This window comes from Setaria italica, chromosome I (genome assembly GCF_000263155.2).
Source record: "Setaria italica strain Yugu1 chromosome I, Setaria_italica_v2.0, whole genome shotgun sequence".
Lineage (NCBI taxonomy): Eukaryota > Viridiplantae > Streptophyta > Magnoliopsida > Poales > Poaceae > Setaria > Setaria italica.
In genome coordinates, this window is record NC_028450.1 from 1456138 (window position 1) to 1476552 (window position 20415).

The following is a 20415-nucleotide window of genomic DNA, read 5'->3' on the forward strand; positions in this document are numbered from 1 at the left end:
TAGATTCGTCTCGCCGTTTAGATTCCACTTATGTAATTGGTTTTGTAAATAGTCTACGTTTACTACTCCTAATTAGTATCTAAACATTCGATGTGACACGTGCTAAAAATAAGACACGGGAAGAAAACGCCCCCTTAATCTCATTCATTTTTGCTTGTAATGATACCATTGTTTTTATATTTTAGTCTTTCACTAATGATGGTGGAATTCCATATATATAACCGCATTAGTCTCTGTCACTGGTTTTGTCAAAGCTCAGCAAGGTGCATTGTTAATCAGATGGTGGCCTGGCTGCCTACTTGGAGGAAGAGCCGGCCGTCGAACACCCTTAAATAACGCAGCCGTTGCGCAATGCAAACGGAAAGAATGACATGAACTTCGATCTCGAAAGATTTCACACGCACCCAAGTTATCCACGCATGGGGATTCCAGTTGGTGACTGAGTTATCCATGACGCACATACGGGAGCATGGACGCAAGAACAGGCCAGATACACGCACAGGAAAGTGAATTATTTGACCTTCCCGTTGTGCACTTGTGGGAGTTTTTTTTAATGATTTGACCTACACGGATTTGTGAGATGTAACTGTGTGCTGCAATTCACAGTGACCTACTCCTGCTCATCACCTTTTGTAATTAGTTTCTCTGAATAATCTGACTCACAGTTTAATTGGACAAACTAATAGGGTATATATCCATATATGTTCTATTTTCATGAAAAAAATACTTCATACTAAAATACGTATATAAATAACATATACACAGCATATGTTTTACTTTCTACTCCCTCTATTCCAAATTATAGGTCGTTTTGAATTTTTTAGATTCATAAAGTTTATTATGCACTTAGATATACCCTATGTCTAGATATATAATAATATCTATGCATCTAGAAAAACTAAAATGACCTATAATTTGGAACGGATGGAGTAATTATTCCCCCCTCGAAACAGAAGAGAAATACCCCTCAAATTCTAACAAAGAAATTTGATCCATTGTCATCGCCAATTCTTTGACTGAACAAATACAAGATAATTTGTGAGAGATCTAGCCCATTTCATGCCACATTCTTGGGGATCAGAAATTCTGAAGTCAATTCCAATACCGTGGGCAAACAAGCTGCGCCCCAGGATATATTCTCATCCAAATAAACTCTCAATTATGACATGCCCTAACTACTTTTTCTGTTCCTCCGTTCCAAATTGTAGGTCGTTTTAGCTTTTTTAAATTAATAGATATTATTATTCATCTAGATATAGTGTATGTCTAATAGAAAAATTAAAATGACCTACAATTTGTGATGGGGGGAGTAACATACTAGATATAGTGTATGTGTAATAGAAAAATCAAAACGACCTACAATCTGGGATGGAAGGAGATGGAAGGAGTAATATGTTATTATCCTTAATTACATCCATGAACTTCAACGCGAAAAATTTAAAAATTTTCGCCCAACTTGCGCGGCTTATATATACACCCGTCACTAAGCAAATTTAGTACTCCAAGAATCTAAGATACCGCCACCATCTACAGCTAGCTCAGCTGCCTGCACAGCTGCACTGCGCTGCAGAAAGCTACGACCTCGATCGAGTGAGCCATGTCGCTCTCGTCCAACACCAACTCGCTTCCCTACTCGACGGACAAGGGCGGGTACAGCACCCACGACACGCTCGTCCTCCTCGGCATCGGCTTCTGCGCCACCGCCGTCTCAATCCTCATCATCGTGCTCTGCGAGTGCCTGTGCTGCCGCCGCCGCCGCGCGGGGGGCACGGTCGTGTACGTGGCGGCCAGGCCGTTTTTTCTGCACGGCGACGGAGACGGCGGCGGCGGGCTGAGCCCCTCCGCGGTGGCCGCGCTGCCGTCGTTCGTGTTCCGCAGGGGCCTGGCGGCGGTGAGCAGCGGCGCCGGCCGCGGCGAGGGCAGCGGCAGCGGCAGCGGGCGCGGGTGGGCGCAGTGCGCGGTGTGCCTGAGCCTAGTGCAGGAGGGGGAGGTGGTGCGGCGGCTGCCGGCGTGCATGCACCTGTTCCATGTCTGCTGCATCGACATGTGGCTGCGCTCCCACTCCACGTGTCCCCTCTGCAGGGCCACCGTGGAGCCTACCAAGCAGGCGTCTTCAAAGGAGCAGGCGCCACCGGTGTAATGCAAACATCGCAGTTCGTCAGTGAAAACAGAAATATCACAAGATTTTGTGTACTATAAGTACTAGAATTATAGGATGTAAAGTATGCGTATTGTTATGTGTACAATTGTACAAGTTTACTTTGTACGTTTGGAACATGAGTTTTTCCTCAATCGTACCAGAGTCTAACCGAATAATCTGTTGAAATTCCTGTAGGATTCATGCATTAGGAACTTCCTGGTTGCTGCTAGTCTATGTACGTATACTTGTTGCTGATGTTTGAAGCTTAACATAATGCATGATTACGCGATCGATGTCTAACTTGTTTTGGTTGTACACTTGTCCATTTCTGATCCCATATGCAAATATTGTGAGGTTAGTGTTTTGGAAGTGATCCCCGCGATGATGAAAGAGTTAGAAGCTTGAAATGGTCAGACCACTCTGGTGTGGTTCTTGAGATTGACCTGTTACAGAATAATTGAGAAGCCATCTTCAGAGTCAATGAACTTCTTTATTTTTTATCTTCTTGTTATTTAGTGAAAAGCACTTCAACATCAAAGGAAATGAGCATCTATCCGGTGACGATCTCATTGTTTCCCTTAGCTAGGCAAATCAATTGAAATTGTCGTGCACTATATGACATTTACAGGGACGTACGTAAGCCAATGTGCATAAACTTTTGCGTTCATTGGCTCGTTGCAATACAATCAACTGTCAGCTTCACAGGAGATAAAGGAGCAATTAGTCCCAAATACTACTACAGTGGTACTGAAGCAGTTCCCAAACTATTTAAGATGCTTTCCCCAACTTCAACCCTTTGTTATCAAGCCCGTAAGTCTATAAGAGCAACTCCAAGAGTACTCCAAAAAATTCTTCCTCAAAACTATGTATTGGGGTTCTTCCAAAAAATTTTTCCCCCAAAAACATATCAATCCACAGCAGATCGCTAATAAATAGCCTACAATATTTAAAAACAGGCCACGTCATTGTATTGGGCCCATCAGAAGGGACGTGCGAGCGTGTGGGAATTAGGATTGGGGGAGGAATGCCAACGCTAAAATATACGCGGTGGTAGGCTGTTTTTTAGCGTTGCTAAAAAATTGGGGAAGGTTTGGGTGGACTGTTGGAGTTCGTTTTTTCTCCTTTTTTCCTAAAAAATATATTAGAGGTAAGATTAGGAGCCTCTTGGAATTGCTCTAAAGATGCTTTTGCAGCCCACTACAAATGTTTTTGTGAATCCGTTTTTAGATATTATAAAACTCATTCCTCATGCAGTAATTCTACGAGAAAGGAAAAAAAAATCCCACTGCTCTGTTCATGTACAACAATGTAAATAGAAAGTTCCAATCCCAAAAAGTAAACTGGAAGCAGTATCAAGTAGTTATGATTGGGCCAGTTGTTCCATGCATAGACAAACTTGATGGGCCTCATGATCTAAAATGCCAAAAATATTTTGAACGTCCATATAAGTTTTGGCCCAACCTGCCTGACCACCCAAAAAGGCGCCAAAACTCACTAGCCCATCAAAGTTATTGCACAGTCACTATGTGTAAAGCTGAACAGATCATACATGGTCCGACACTTCCACCAATTCAACTGTACTACGCCCTCCGTTTCATTTTAGTGACTGTGCAAACAATTTTTTAATTGATTAACGATACAGGACGCACTCCCGTTTCATAGCAAAAATATACAACTAGTATACATGAAGGAAAAGAGCAGGGATAGTTAGAGCTCTTACTATAGCTGAAAATGAGGCAATTATCACCCTATCCGACAGTGAGGTGCATGTGGTGCTTTATCGAGAGTTAAGTGTGCATGCGTATGCTCGTAGAGGTGAGCGTATGTGGTGTGTGAAATTGTGAGCGTCTGCATTAGTATTGTGTTTTGAAAAAGACTTCAAATGTATTCGCTATTTTACAAAAATATAACGACCCTTTCTGCAAACTAAATACACCATGTTCTAAAAACAAGCTAGCTTGGACGTGCTGCAGCCGGTGTTCGGACGCTGCACGGTGACAGACACGTCAAGGAAACATGGGTACCTCCGTTTCGGATGCTGGCGGTGGTGAACAACGGGATACCAGATAGCAACCCATATCCCTTTTTTAGGAGCTCATCAAGATAAATGACAACGACACCTCCAAAGGAAAGCTGAAGTGCAATCAGAACCGCCTGCCCTGTGCTAAGTTTGCCAGCGATAGTTGAAACTATTGGAGCTGCTTGCACCCGGATGTCTGAGCCGCTAGCATTGAACGCTTCACCATCCATCCGAAAAATTCCCACCGCAACATTGGACCGACGTTGCATGCAACATCACCGGTTGCAACATTGAAAATTTTCATATGCAACATCAGAATCGAACGATTGAAACATAGAAAATATGCACAAAAATAGTTTATAACTGCATCTAAACTTCACGACTACTTGATCCATCTCAAAAGGGAAAATACTGTGAAAATGATTTGAAATAGTACAAAACCAAGATAAATCAAGACATTAGCCGCAAATATTGAAATTTTGGGATGGCAACAACTCGAAACTTTCACTGCAACATGCCAAAACAGTAGATGAAACATGAAACGAAAGTAATCCAGTAAAATATTATGTAACAACATCTTGATCGGTTTGTTTTGACATCTCTAATTATCTTATGCAACATTCAAAAATCACCAATTGGAACATCCAAAAATAGTAGTGCAACATCAAGAAATACGAATCACAACATCATAAATGAATTACTGCAACATCAAAAAAATCCAACGCCCTGAAATCACCTATGTACCTCCATCCTCCAGCTTCTCACCACCCAAAATTAATCTCAATCGCTAGAGTCGATCTCCTAGCCGCTTCAACTGATGATAGGCAGTCGACATCGAGCTCTTCATACCTTACAAAGGGACTCGAGCTCTTCATCACCGTGCCATCAGGATCTAGCTTCTTGTCGCCTGAATTGACACCTCACTGTTGGAGTTGAGCTTCTGTAACTCAAATCGACACCAGAGCTAGAAATTGAGTCGCTTGGACCACCACTTGCTGTGCAGTTGCGTCAGTGCTACCGGATGCGCCGCCGTTGAACATGCACCGTCATTCGCTTGATTTCGCATCGCTTAGGCCGCTAAGCTTCCGACGGAGTCACTGCTGTGCTCTTGGGCCTGACGAGCACAGCAAGCACAGACGCGAGAGGTGACTCCTTGCGCCTCTGTGCCGCTCGACAGTCTCCACCGCTAATCTTGCCGGCTTGTGTGGTCACACCAGTGGGGATCGTAGCAGTAGCAAGAAGGGGAGAGGAGGAGGCTGTGCTTGCAGAATGAATGGTTGCGAGCTTGCAGCGTGGACTCTGGACTGAATCGGTGTGCCATAGGAATGTGATCCGGGAGATATAAACAAGCATAGAAACGGCAGCAGGAAAAAAGATGTGGACCATATCACGCCACGCGTCCATCCGGAGGAAGTTGTTGACGTTGGATGACTTGCACGATAGCGTTACCGTTGAAACTAGCACATTGCTGATTGGAAGAGCAGCGGCAAGAAGTATCCCGAATAACCTCTGCACCCCGTTCCTGATAAAATAATATTAATTTGCTCAATTAGATGTATTGCTAGGGCAAAGAAACAAGTTGAGGAGAAAGCATCAATCAGCCTCGAGCATCATGAAACCAAGCTATAACTGAATACTTCATCTAATGACACAAACAACAATGTACAATGGATCACCAACGTAAAACTGTGATGAATAATTTCTTATTGTAAATTTGTAATATGGTTTATACCACAATGGAACCACTTCACGAAAAAAACATATTGATATCATTTTGAAGCAATCATTGAATCTCATGTTCACATAGAAATATAGAATCAATTAGCAGATTATATGGTACCCAATGTTAGTTACGGTCAACTTCTGAATTTGTGACTGAATGGAGAGTGAGGCGTGGTATACTCAGTGAAGTAACCAATCGGACAGGAGGAGGGTGATGATCCCGTCAGCCATGACGGAGCCATAGTTGGATTTGGATGTGCTGGACGCGTGCATCCAGTACAGGGGGTCGCCGGCGGCCGATGAGTAACGACGGGCCCCGTACAGAGGCAGTTGGCTGCCGACGAGGAAGATGACAAGGGAAGCCACCGTGTAAGCCGCCTTCTGACGGAGAGGGATCTCGCGGCTGGGGCTCTGGACCTCCGGCAAGATTCCCGCCAGTGTCCGAGTCTGATCGCGCAGCTCCAGCCTACTACTTGCCATCGTTTCTATGCTAGATTACTGTGACATGCTGAGAAATCGAGCAACAAACAACGACCTCTCTTTGATGGCTGCTGGCGCAGGACGAGTGAAATTGGTTGGTGGCGGTGAAAGGAGGTTGAATCCGGCGATGCAGCCGGCCAATGGCTGGCGAGCTCCGGCGGGAGATGGACGGCGGCGGGCGGAACCTAGGGCCGTCTGGGGGAAGCTGTTTGGTTGATGGAGTGATTAACGCAAAATGTAAATGGAAATTGGAAAGAGATCACCAGAGGAATCAGCTAGGAATGGAAAGGTCCCATTCATTTCTTGGTTTCCTCGTGTAACGGTATCTGTTACCATGTTGAGGAAATCAAAATGAGCGAGTCCTCATGAGAATGAGCTGCAGGACAACAAATCGGAGGCAAAGCAGTGTCACAGGAACTTGTCAGAACGACCACGACGTGCTCTGCCGTTTCTGATCATCCCTGCTATTGCTCACAATTTGTTCGTGATTTTCTAGACTACAACGACGGACTGGTGTATAGACGAGAATGAAGGGGGAAAGATGAGAGAATGGTACGATTCTATGCAGCGAACGTGGTTCTATTAAACTTTAATTTTGGTGATTGAATAACAATAATATAGTTATTGGGACTAATGGTTTGTCAAGCATGTGCTTTGTAGGTTTTCTAGATCCCAAGTATGCAAACCAAACTATAGCAAGGTTCAAATCATGGTATTCAAGCATCCAAGCTATGGTACGCAAGTGACCAAGCTATGGTACATATCTAGGATTATTCTATGGTATTCAACCGTTCAAAAAATGATGGTATCTTCGGTGTGCAAGCGGTGGTATTCAACTTAGAAAATTCAGCGGATGTTCCGATGGTCCACCTGAGAAGCGTCGGAGCAACCATCGGACAAATTGGTACAACTGGAAAATCAACTTGAGTTGCAACAGGCACTAGATGATCCGACAGGTGGTTTTTTAGTAGCGTTGGAATAATTCTCGAGAAGGCAGAAAAAGACCTATAGCACCGGATGATCCGACGGTCAGGAGTTGGAAGCATCGGACGAAGCATATTTACTTTGCGAAGTTCCAGAGAGGTTTCGGGAGAAACTCGTTCAGCACCGGATGTTCCGACGGTGCATCAGATGAAGCATCGGATGAATTTTGGATGTGTTAGTGAAGAACTTGGTGCGGGGAGGCCAACGGCTAGTTGCACCGGATGTTCTGATGCATTCCAAAATCGACCATCGAAATATCCGATGGTATACTTTAACTAGCCGTTGGAGCAACGGATCTTTGATGCCTTGGACTATTTATACCCCTCCACTCGCCCATTTGAAGTTGCTAGTATATACATGAGTTCATTGGAGATAAAGACCCATCAAGAAAACATCCAAGCCACCAAAAGTGCTTAAGTGATTTATCAAAGGCTTAGCACATGCTTAGAAAAGTGATTCGTGCTAGGACAGGCCTAGAGAAGAGTGAGTGCAAGGTGTGCCTACCTTGTGATTGGTTCAAGGAGTGAATCACAGTTGTACAAGGTGTGCCGACGTCTTGAAGCCATGGTGGCTTGCTGGCAAGTCTTCAACCCTTAGGCTTGGTGTGGAACAGCGTCGACGACCGTGAGCGGGGGACGTGGAAACCCCCTTCCTTTGTGGAGAAGCTCCTTAGTGGAGACGACATCAAGGTGACCGGGAAACTTGGCCTGAGTCTTAGTGGCCAAGCCTATGTGGCAAGTCAAGGGGTGTCTCGGAAGAGACTTGGTGACTGGAAAGCAATACTCTTGTGTGAGTGCTTCAACAACGTGGACTAGTGGTGCCTACCAATACCATGGGATAAATTATCGTATCAAGAGTTTGCTTTCCCTCATCCCCTTCTCTTACGTTTTCGCTTTACATTCTTACAACTTGTGTGCCTTTACATTCTTAGTGCAATATCTTGCTAGGATTGGCTCTAGGTTGTACAACTTGTTTTGGGATGAGGGTTTCACACTAGATCAACCACAGTTGCACATCTTGATAGTACGGTCTAGTTTAAGTTTGATGCAAAAGTAGTGGAAGTCATATATTAAGGTTTTAAATTGCTTAATTCACTCCTCCCCTCTTAGACTACGAGCACCGATTTCTTACATTCTCGAATGTGTGGCTCATGGTAATGAAACATCAACAACGTATTCTTTCCGGTGGACAAAACAAACCAAGTTGTTTAAGGCCAAATCTACATCGATTTGATTAGGCTTGCCACTGGGGAGGGCATGTGTAGAACATTATATACCATTAGAAATGGGGAGAGTAGAGTATGGGGAGGGTACAATTTATCTATTGGATATGTATATATATGTAGCACAAAGTTAATTGTCCATTGGATATGGGTGGGATTGGGGAAGGCAAGAAGTGGATAATAATTATTTGAATTTGGGTGCGAGGCGTACACACGGTGGCAGACTTACATTTGATACTTCCTAGGAGAAGTGTAATATCTCCCTTTTCTTTGACTTACATTTGATGCTTCCTAGGAGAAGTGTAATATCTCCCTTTTCTTTTCTTTTTTTTTTCCTTCGTTCGCTGCCTCTACGTCGCGCACGTAAAGGGCCGGCCGCCGTGCGATTCCTGTGTGGCCGGCGTCTGGACGCCCTGTTGAGCACGTCACGGCGTCGGCGCCGCTCTCAATTCCGCCGTGCGGTGGTCAGTAGGAGTAACACCCTTAATCCATTAACAATTCGTTCAGATAAAGTAACACATGCGTAATATTAAATTCGACCTAAAAAAATTGACCAAATTAAACTGCAGCAGTGACACGCTAAAACCTTGTGCCAAATCCTCAAAGCGGACACTATATAAATTGCCCCGATAACCTTAGTTCATGGCGGCAGGGCACATTGATTAAAGCTAATTAGAAGCAAGAGCAATAAGCTCGAGAACCAGCTTCCTATACGATCTCGCCGATCACCATCACCATGCTCAACCTGTACCCGAGGCACCGGCTCCAGGCGAGCTCCGTCGTCGACGGCGGTGACCAGGACATCGAGGCCGACGGCTACAACCCCTTCTACGGCATCGCCGTCGTGTGCGTGACCATCTTCCTCTTCTGCGTGCTCGCCGCGTCCGTCAGCGTCTGGAAGGCGCTCGCCTACGCCGCCCTGGCCGCGCTGCTGCTCGGCGTCGCCGGCTGCTTCGCGCCCAAGGGGTGGTTCCGCCCGAGCGGGCGGGGCGCGAGCGCGGAGCTGGTGGTCGTCACGGTCACGGCGGCGACCGGCCCCGCGGTGCCGGGTCACGCGTGCGCCCTAGTGAACGCGCCGCCGGCGTTCGCGTTCCAGTGCCCGGTCGAGGCGGGCGGCGGTGGAGGTGAGGCGGCCGCCGCGAGCTGCGTGGTGTGCTCGGTGTGCCTGGAGGACGTGCGCGGCGGCGAGATGGTGCGCCAGGTGCCGGCGTGCAGGCACGTTTTCCACGTGGGGTGCATCGACATGTGGCTGCACTCGCACCGGACGTGCCCGATGTGCCGCTGCGTCGTCTCGCCGCCGGTGGCTAAGGTGACACCGAAAGATGCTGCGGCAGAGGCGGCGCCGGAGTCGTCTGATGATCATCATGAGTTGCCGCCGGTGTAACCAGCTTATTGTGATTATGTAAACAAATGCCATGTATAAGAGACTAAGAATGCAGCTGTGTGTGCGCAAGGTCTGTGTAGATTAATTAGGTGACACTTGACACGGTGATCGTTGCTCATGTTGTTGAGGCATGGAATTTTTTTGGGAACAGGGAGTGTCATCAACTAGCGAATCCCAACCCGTTAGTATTTCAAAGTCTAAAGCATAGCAGGCTGAGACTTTAAAAAAAAATCCGTCATTTGTTCTCTCTTGACAAATAATTCATTTCTCTGTAAATGTACGATATTACGAACATCGCCATGGTCTCTAATACGACAGTTTGGCCACTACTTATTTTATAATTAAAATGGCGAGTAAAATACATGGATAGTTTCTGAACTCAGGACTGCCAATCAAGCGAGCCACCAGGTTTGAGGAGGTGTCATACAGATCTCTAAACAACTTGTCTCATATATCATTCGAGTCCTTAAACTCTCAAAACTCTCAAAGTGAATTTTAAGATCCCCTAATCCAGCACCAAGCAACACATGCACGATCACTAGCATAAGGTAGTTGTGAAGGTAACGAGCGAGGAGGAAGCATTGCCATCGGCCATATCTAACAAATTTTAATATGTGAAAATATATTTTGAGAGTTTAGAAACTCTGATGAAACCCGAGGACAAGTTTGGACTCTGAGGGTTTATGGATCCAGATGACACCTTGAGACAAATTTGGGGACCTGAAAATATATTTTGAGAGTTTAGGGACCCAGATGACATAACAAGACAAGTTCAGTGACCGCTGATGTATTTTACTCTTAAAATGGCAATAAAAATACCTAAAATACTGCATTAGTATATTTTTCAAGATTAAAGTTAGCAGTATGATTGTATTCATTCTAATACATCATACATTTTGGTTCAATTGAAATGACTGAAAAGATGAAATAAGATAGCTAAAGATGATTTTTCACCCCACAGGAGAGATGGATGGTGTGCAACAACAGTGATGAAGGGAGGGCATGTTAGCGAGGTGGGGTATCACCAGCCATGTGAGGAGGATAGCCGGACATACACGGTGAGGGTGGTTAAAAACTTGTTAGGGGATAGCGAAAGATGAGCATGGATCCAACGGTAGTCCGCCGGAGACATGTATATGAGCAGGTGAGCATTGTGTGAAGTACGCTACCAGATGGGTAATATTTAGCCTGTTCGCTTCACCTTGTTCAGCCGGCTTATCAGCCACCAAACAGTATTTCTCTCTCACAACAAATCAACCGTTTCAGCTTTTCAACCAGCTTATAAGCTGAAGCGAACAAGGCCATTATCAAAGACAGCAACTGGAGACATGTACAGGGGCAGGTGGGCATTGTATGAGGTACGCTACTAGATGGGCAACACTATCTAAGGCAGCAAAACAGTGACATCGAGCAGTAGGAGGGAGGGAGAGCAAAAATAACAAAACGGAACTGCTAATTTACGGACAATCGGATGCTGCTAATTTATGGATGACCGGATGGACGACCGACTTCCATCCGGTCGATGCCCCGATAACCCTGACAGTCTGCCTGGTGCGTTCTCTCACCACGCGCTCTCACCTCTCGTGGTGAGGTTCTCTCACCCTCGTGGTTTGTGGTGACGTGCAGAAATGTGTAAAACTTTTACAAACAAAATTTATATGAACTTTTGTGAAACAAAAGTTTACGAAAAAAAGTTTCACAAAAATTTGGAAAACAAACATTTAGAAAAAAGTTTTGAAGAAATTTTTTTTAGAAAACTTTACGAAAGATGTTATGAAAAACAAAAGAATTGTGAGTAAAATTTAGGAACAAAGATTTGTGGAAAAAATATACAAGCAAAATTTAGAGAGAAAAAATTTGAAAAAAAAATCGCCGCCGCCGGCCTCGGCCGCCGCTCCCAGCGAGCAAGCTCGCCGAGGAGGCCCGCGTGCCGCCACTCCCGGCAGGCGAGCTTCCGTCGGCCCAACGCCGGCGCTCCTGGCGGGGGAGCTCGCTGTGGAGGCATGCACGCCGCCTCCCCCGGCGAGAGAGCTCGCCCCGGCATGCTGCTGCCGCTCCCGGCAGGCGTGCCGCCGCTACCTTGCGGGGAGTTCCCCATTGCCCGGCGCCGCCGCAAGCTTGCTTGGGTCGCGCACCCATGCCCGCCGCCAACAGCCGCGACGCACTCGTCGCCCGCCATCACCGTGGCCTGGGGACGCCGGCCCCTCTGCCGGATCTGGGGAAAAGGGAACGGATGGTTGGGAGGTGAGGAAAGAGAAAAGAGAATGTGAGGAGAGGAGGGGCAGGAGATGGAGAAGACGTGGAACGGTGTATGGTGGTGTCTGGCGTGTGAGGGAGCAGGTGGCAGGCTGTTCGTGTTCGGGGCGTGGGCGCGTGTGGTCGGATCGACCGGTAGTTTCCAGACTACACGGGGGAGCACTTAACATTCCTTCTCGATTGCGTTTCACAAGCGGGTGGCAATGTTATTCGGTTGAGCAGAGATTAGGCTCTTGCTGGCATGTCCGTTGCCGTACTTTTACCCTGCCCGCTGCCCGGCGATGCCTAGCCGGCAAACGCTCACCGTCGCGCGCTCTCTCGTCAGCGTCAACAAAATCATTTACCATTCCCACGACGACAACTCCACGATAAAAAAAAAAATTAGCAGACGGCGGGCGCCTGAAACGTGCTTGACCAGAAATATAATGACACGTACGTCAAACAACCACCGTATTTCTCTGCCGCTCATTGATCCACCGGTGAACAACGCGCTGGCGCTGCTCCGATCCTGTCCTGCGCCCTCGCCTCCTCCGTCAGCGTCTGGATGGCGTTCGCGTTCGGCGGCCTTGCCCTGATCGCCTTCGGCGTCGCCGGTTGCCTCGCGGCCAGCGCCGAGAACGAGGCAGCGGGTGCCGCACGGGCGCAGCGCCGGTTCGGGCTGCCCAAGGCCGCGATCCATGCGCTGCCGCGACGTTCGCGTACACGATCAATGGCGGAGAGCGTGGTGATGGGCTGATGGCGGTGGAGACCTCGATCGAGTCCGGGATTCGCTGCGACAAGTGCTCGGCCGGTGTGCCTGGAGGACGTCGAGATGGTGCGGCAGCTGCCGGCGTGCAGGCACCTGTTCCACGTGGAGTGCATCGACATGTGGCTGTACTCGCACCGGACGTGCCCCTGTATGCAGGAGCTGATGGCGCGCATTCGTTTTCCAAACTATGCTGCGTATGCAAAAGGACATATGGTCCCATCCGTGTGTCGATAAAAGTAGGTCAGCGTGGAAAAAAGAGCGAGGCCGCCTATCGAGTGTAAAGATGTAAGCTGTGCTTAATGAAGTTAAAAGGACACCGCAGTGTGGATAGGATTGGAGCTGTGCAGCTGTTCTTGATATTTCCCCAAGTCCTAAGATTATTGCTACTAATTTTTTCTTCGACTAATATAATAATCGAGGCCAATTAATCAAACCTTCATCTTCCTATAAATAGCCGTCCAACGTTGCACCGATCCGAGCACCAATTCAGCAAGAATCCCTCACTCCACAGTGTAAGCAGTGACCGATCGAGGCAGCTCTAGCAATGACAGGATCATCAGACCACAGCATCCACATCCTCCTCCTCTCGTACCCTGCCCAAGGCCACATCAACCCGCTCCTCCAGTTCGGCTAGCGGCTCGCCACCCACCGGGGCGGGCGTCCGGTGCACCCTGGCGGTGGCCTGCTCTGCCCTCGGATCCGGCACGCCGCAGGCCGGCGCGGTCCACGTCGCCGCCTTCTCCGACGGCTGCGACCGTCTCGGCTACGCCGAGGTCGGCGACGTGCAGGCCTACCTGGCGCGGCTCGAGTCGGCCGGGTCGCGCACGCTGGACGAGCTCCTCCGCTCCGAGGCGGGGCGGGGCCAGCCCGTGCGCGCCGTCGTGTACGACGCGTTCCTGCTCTGGGCGCCGCACGTGGCGCGGGGGCACGGCGCCTCGTGCGCGGCCTTCTACACGCAGGCCTGCGCGGTGAACGTGGCGTACGCGCACGCTTGGGGCGGCCGGGTGACGCTGCCCGTGCAGGGACGGTGGCCGGAGGGCCTGCCCGGCCTGCGCAAGGGGATGGAACTGGAACCGGCCGATCTCTCCACGTTCCTGATCGAGCCGTCTGGCAGCTCCGCCTACCGCGAACTCTTGCTTCAGCAGTCACAGGGGCTTGAGGAGGCACAGATCACGTCCTCATCAACTCTTTCTACGAGCTGCAGGCTGAGGTACTTGTTGAATATCCTTCCTTGTACTTGATTTGGAAATTTGGAATCTTGAGGATGCATGAAAGACGTGGAAATTTGGCAGGAAGCAGAGTACATGGCGTCAAGGTGGGGTGCCAAGACGGTTGGCCCAACCTTGCCATCAGCGTGCCTCGACAACTCCGACCCCGATGATGCAACCTACGGCTTCAACATCCACGCCCCGATGGCGGCGGAGTGTAGGGCATGGCTGGACGAGAGGCCTGCTCGCTCCGTCATGTTCATCTCCTTTGGCAGCCTCACCACACCCAGCCTGGATCAGATAGCTGAGGTGGCTGAAGGGCTGTACAACAGCGGCAAGGCCTTCCTTTAGGTTGTTCGAGCCACGGAGACTTGGATGATACCCGAAGTCATCGCCGAGAAGGTGAAGGAGAGGGGTTTGATCGTGACGTGGTGCCCACAGCTAGAGGTGCTAGCGCATGATGCTGTTGGGTTCGTAACACACTGTGGGTGGAACTCAGTTTTAGAAGGATTATGTATTGGTGTGCCAATGGTGGCGATGCCGCAATGGTCAGACCAGCCCATGAATGCCAAGTATATCGAAGATGTTTGGCGAGTTGGTGTTAGGGTGCAACGGAACGTTGAAGGGTTGGTGAGGAGGGAGGAGGTGGAGAGGTGTGTGATGGAAGTGATGGAAGGAGAAATGAGCAAGGAATATATGAAGAATGCTGCAAGTTGGAGCGAGAAAGCAAAGTCGGCTATGAGGGGAGGTGGTAGCTCGGACAATAACATTGTGGAGTTCCTCAACAAACTTGAATTAAACTGATAATAATATGCTATCATAAGTACAACATGAGAAAAAACATGTCATCAAAATATGTTTTAATTGGAGAATTTATATCTGTAATAGTTTGCTATGCGCACTATATTGTTTTAGTTTATTGTTTATTGATTGTTTGCTCTTCTCTATTACATTCCAAGCTATATGTATCATTCCATTTTCATAAATTGCAAGCAATTCAGTTGTGTTGTTCCATGTTCATAAATTTGAAGCAATTACCTCAAAAAAAATCATGTTTGATGTGCAACAGGGAATTAGTAGCAGATTCAAACACACAATATCACTCTCTTAGGTCATCATCATTTCTTTATTTTGTGATAATGGTATCTGCATAACGTTATCTTTTTTCTTTTCTTTTGTGCTAGAAGCCATCATCATGTCGATGTTGGTGACAGCAACTCTTTGGAACCTAAATTCCAAGACACTTAATGGTCAAATGTGTATTGAATAAGGAGAGTAGAAGATGTGACGCGCTGTAAACTTATAAGTTAGGGGGGCGGAGTATTGGGTCGTGCGAATTGTGCAGCTAGAATGCATATGGTCCAATCCTGGTGCAAAAATTCTTATACTCCTCATCTGTATCACTATTGTGTACTTAACTCAAATAAATTTATAGCTTTGTCTGTGTTCCTTCTCTCTGTCGAAGTCTGCATGGTGATCATATATGTCAGATTTTTTTCTATCTGTTTTGTTGCATCCATCTCGATGATCATCCACTTGGATACATAGTGTTCATCTCCAACTTCATCACTACTATTCTTTATAACATCCGTAGAGTAAACTATATCTTGTCTAACACCAAGTATTCCCCTGTCATTTTTGTGGAGTGGGCAGCAATGTTGGCTAATCAATCAAATGGCAACCCATCTACGTCACCTGAGATAAATGAAGAAAGAATAAGTTTCAATGTTTGTATTTGCTCTTGAGTGGACACCTATATTTTTCCATGATATGAATAGATCTATTATTCTATTACAAACTTCAGCCACTTATATTGGAAGTTTATGCATTTTCTACTATAATTTACATCAAAAGATAATTTGGATTGTAACTTTAAACTCTTTTTTAGACAACAATTATTGTACTCTTAAATGCATAAAATAGACAACCAAAGTGACAACAATGCATTGTACTCTTAGATTGTGAAGGGTGAGGATAAAAAAATTTTATTAGCAAATAAAATAGACAACAAAAGTGGCTCTAGTGTAGTGGAGGTATTGGGTTTGATGACAACACAAAACAATTTTAAGTTTTAATTTCTAATTACTTTTTTTGCCACAAAATATATCACAGAAAAAATAATTACTGCCACCAATTACTAAAACTATGGCAATATAATTTTTTATTTCCATGATTATATTGTTGTAATTGTTGCCAATTGTATGTCATTAAAATATTAACAACTATTGTAACAAAATGTAAAAAATATGTGGAAAGTTTTAGACCACACTACTAATTGCAATAGCTGACCACGATTTTAATATTGTTGCTGTATGCATATATTGCGATAATTTTGACATATTGCAAGGCTTTTTGGCCATGGCAAAAGCCCAATTTTCTAATAGTGTGGAATCTGTCATTGTATGAGTTTTGAAATTTGATGTTATAGTAGTGCTAAAGGTCACTTTCTTACTCAGTAAAGGCGAGTTAAATTTTTAATTCTTTTGTTCATAAAGTTCGTATAGTTTTGATGCTATCCTATGTTAATATTTATATTAGCTACCGTGGGTGTCCTAGAAGGGGGTCGCATAGGGTGACCAAGGCAAGGGTATTTGACCTAGATGGCATGTTGTTTGACCCTAATTTTTTGAAAGTTGGGTTGAATTGTTCGCTAAGATAGTTGGGCTGAAATGTGCCCCCTGGTAAGGTGAAAGACTTTTACATAATTAAATTTGACCAACTTAAATTCGTACTCCGAAGACCATTAATTAAAGCCTCGGCATGCCATATTTTTCTCATACTTGCATAGAACATCTAGGTATTGTACTCACCCTTCCTCTTTGATCCTTGTCCTCCCGTTGCAGCTCAAATAAGAACAAGAGAAAAGACTTACCTCATGAAGACTTGGAGTTCTAGGCTAGCGTGCCCCGGTAGACTGCTCGTGGAAGATGGTGCCTACACCACAATAGCTGTCGTTGTCATGCAATCTTTTGTGCTAGACCCTCGGATCATTTTGTATTAGGTAATCACTTTGTAATAGATATTGTTCTGTTATTTACTAATGAAGTCACTATATGTATGAACCTTGACCCTAGACATATATAAAGTTAGCATTCAGTTTAACTCTATGTGTATCCAAAACTCCACTTACTTCCAAGTGTAGTTTTGCAAATTTTCCTTTCAATATATTGTAGGCATGGATAACAAGAAGCATGCATAGCAATGTTTACATACCATTTTATGGCAGCAGTGGGTAATTTATGAATAGGTGGAGGAATATTTTGGACTAATTACTTATGAGGCAGGAAATTCACAAAAAGGAATAAGTGTACTTTAGGTTCATTTTTTCATAATGGTAGTGATGGAAAATTTTAATTTTAATTTTTCTCCAATGTTCCAATGATGGGAGATTAATAAATACTTATAATGGTACTTTGGGTTAATTCCTTTGTAACTTCAGTGATGGATAATTTTGCATTTCCTCTTTTCTCCAATAATGGGAAAGATATAAATATGTAAATAGTATTTTGAGTTGTTTTTTCATAGTGGCAATGTGGATATTTTTTTTATTTTTCCTCCCAATAACGTGATAATTTCTAAGCCTTAAGAGCAAACATGGATGCTTCTTCTATTGTCCAAATACTATGAGGATTTTGGATCAAGTTTTTACTGATGGCCAAGGTCGATAATTGTACATAAGTATAGGGGTACTTTTGGTTACTGTTTTAAATGGCAGTGGTGAACAATTTTGATTTTTCTTTTTGCTATTTACATGGTTAGTTCTGGGTGTTTGGAGCTAGCGTGGGTGCTTCTTTTGCAGGCTAGATACGACTATAACAGATTTCTAGGCTCTAAGAGTGAACATGAAGACTGAATTTGCTGTCAAAGTACTAACATAATTGATGTTTTAGACCTAACGTTATTAAGGAAAACTCACCTTGTATATTTAAAGTAAAGTGTTTATTTTAATAAGTAAACTTGCATTTGTTTGTTTGTCAACCCTAAGGGTCTGATTTGGACGTCCCGCGCCAAGGACGAGGTGCTAAAAAACCATCCCAATGCTCCACCGTATTCTCTTCTCCATCGAATTCAACTTATATCAAGCCATTGCCATTTTTGATGTGTCCTTCCCCATGTATCTAAGTAATGTATTTAAGATGTTACCACAAATATCGCTGCCCCTATATATTGTTCAAGTGATATGTCCAAGGTGTTTCCATCTTTATGTAATTCCTCGCCTCATTTCACGTTTAACTTCTTTTCTCGGTGCGCACCTGGGAGGAAGACCAGAGATATGTGATGTGCAAGCCATTGCTGCAAAGAACCTTGACAATATAGTGTTTCTTGGCTGCACAGCCCACTCAATTATATTTCTTCCTATATACATGTAGAAATGACTCATACAACGAATATCACATCATTTTTGTTCTGCAAAATTAAACATGCATCCAGCCAAAAAAATGGGAAGAAAATATCACCTAACCTTAAACACATAAGTTCAAATCTAAGGTTGCATTGGAAACTGGAAACTATGTCTAAATTTGTCTTCAAAATGTTTCTTATAATATAATCATGTTGTGTTTTTAAAGAAATTAAATATTTGCTAGAATTTGGTAGTCAAATGACTAACTAGGTGCCTAGATTTGGTAATGTTTTTCTAGGTCTATCTTCCTTCCCTTACGATTTGCTGAGAGCGACAACCAACAATCGAATACCGCAGCTTTCTTTCCTCCACAAACACCTGCCTGCCACAAGCTTCCCGAAAAGGAAAAAGAAAACGCCTGTCACTGGCCCGAAACGGTGGCCCTTGGCGAGTAATCAGAGCCGAAACAGGAAAACCTTGTGCCAAAAACCCCGCGCACACGCTCGCCGTCTGTCTTCACAGTAGCAGTTCCTAATTACAGCAATCAAGCACTATCCTTTTTCCAGATCAATCTCGCGCGCTCTGACTATTTCTTGCCGCGCCCACCGTGCAACCATGGCAAGCGTGCCAGGACGCAGAGGCAGTGGCAGTGGCAGCACGATCATGCTCTCCACAGCGAGCTCGAGCGCAGGAGGTGACGACGACGGCGTCAAGTGCCTAGCCTGCTACGGCGCCGTGGTGGCCTTTGTGTCGCTGCTCCTTTTCTGCGCTCTCGCGGCCACGGCCGGCCTCGTTCAGGCCGGCGCTGTCTCCGGCTTCGCCGTGGTGTTCTTCAGCGTCATCGGCTGCTTGGTGCCCGGAAGCGCCTCGACGAGGGGGCGAGGTGACGATGCCGAGGGCGCATCGGCGCTGCGGCGGGCTGGGTGCGCCTGTCATCAGCTCGTTCGCGTGCGAGTGCGCCGCCAATGCCGAGGGCGGCGGCAAGCCCGGGGGCAACGCGCTGTGCGCGGTGTGCCTGGAGGGCTTGCAGCGTGGCGAGGCGGTGCGGCGGCTGCCGGCTTGCGGGCACCACCACAAGGAGTGCGTCGACATGTGGCTGCGGACGCACACGACGTGCCCACTGTGCCGGTGCGACCTCTTGCCGCTGGCATGCGCTTCAAAAACCGTGACGGCGGCGGCGCGGGTGCTGGGTGATGTGTTGCCGCCGGTGTAGTTTTCCTTCTCTAGATTTCAATGGTGGCTCCAGCAGAACGCATTGTACTGAACATTGTTTGTCTGTTGTGATTTGTAGCATACTCTCTCTGTCCCAAATTGGTATTTACTTTGAGTTTGTTCTAAGTAGTGTTTGCCTAAATGGCCGTTTAAACGTCATCTAAACAGTGAACGGAGGTTGTAAATGGTACATTAAACGGAAACAGGTTTAAACGGTCAAAAAATAGGATTAAAGGGCTAAACGGTCTAAACATAATGGAATTAAATGCCATTATACAGGCTAAACGGCCGTTTAACACACTATTTAGATGACCACTGTCAATTCCGCTTGAATTCTTACTTCCATAAATATATATACTTAAGTTTTTCCATAAATAAATATTTATATTTGGTTTGTTGCATGCATAAATATATGTACTTGGTCTTTTATATGCATAAATGTATATACTTTCTAGAATACTTAATCTTTTATAAGCATGATTATGTATAAATTAGTGATAAAGTGCAAAACTGTTTAGACCATTCAATTCTGCTTAAACACCGTTTAAACCATCTAAACACTAAATAAAGAGTGACTGACTGTTTACGGTTTAGCGTTTAGGATAACACTAGTTCTAAGTCAAATTTATCTAATTTTGACCAAACTTACATAGAACAACATGAAGGAGTCCATCTAATGCTTTGGACCGTGGTGTTG

At 45.8% G+C, this 20415-nt stretch overlaps 2 protein-coding genes and 2 pseudogenes across 2 annotated transcripts; all 4 read left to right on the top strand.

Annotated features, from left to right (window-relative positions):
• The first annotated feature begins 1597 nt into the window (after positions 1-1597).
• LOC101756672 (E3 ubiquitin-protein ligase EL5) lies at positions 1598-2140 on the top strand. Its single transcript, XM_014804796.1, has one exon. The coding sequence runs from the start codon at positions 1598-1600 to the stop codon at positions 2138-2140; it is 543 nt and encodes a 180-aa protein (XP_014660282.1).
• A 7164-nt stretch (positions 2141-9304) lies between these two features.
• Positions 9305-9952, top strand: LOC101757091 (RING-H2 finger protein ATL75). Its single transcript, XM_004954528.1, has one exon. The coding sequence runs from the start codon at positions 9305-9307 to the stop codon at positions 9950-9952; it is 648 nt and encodes a 215-aa protein (XP_004954585.1).
• Positions 9953-11955: 2003 nt separating this feature from the next.
• Positions 11956-13190, top strand: LOC111257047 (annotated as a pseudogene).
• Positions 13191-13325: 135 nt separating this feature from the next.
• LOC101779894 lies at positions 13326-15178 on the top strand (annotated as a pseudogene).
• Positions 15179-20415: the final 5237 nt, after the last annotated feature.

Excerpts from the sequence above, each read along its gene's own strand:
- LOC101756672 (XM_014804796.1), top strand. The coding sequence starts at position 1,598 with ATGTCGCTCTCGTCCAACACCAACTCGCTTCCCTACTCGACGGACAAG.
- LOC101757091 (XM_004954528.1), top strand. The coding sequence starts at position 9,305 with ATGCTCAACCTGTACCCGAGGCACCGGCTCCAGGCGAGCTCCGTCGTC.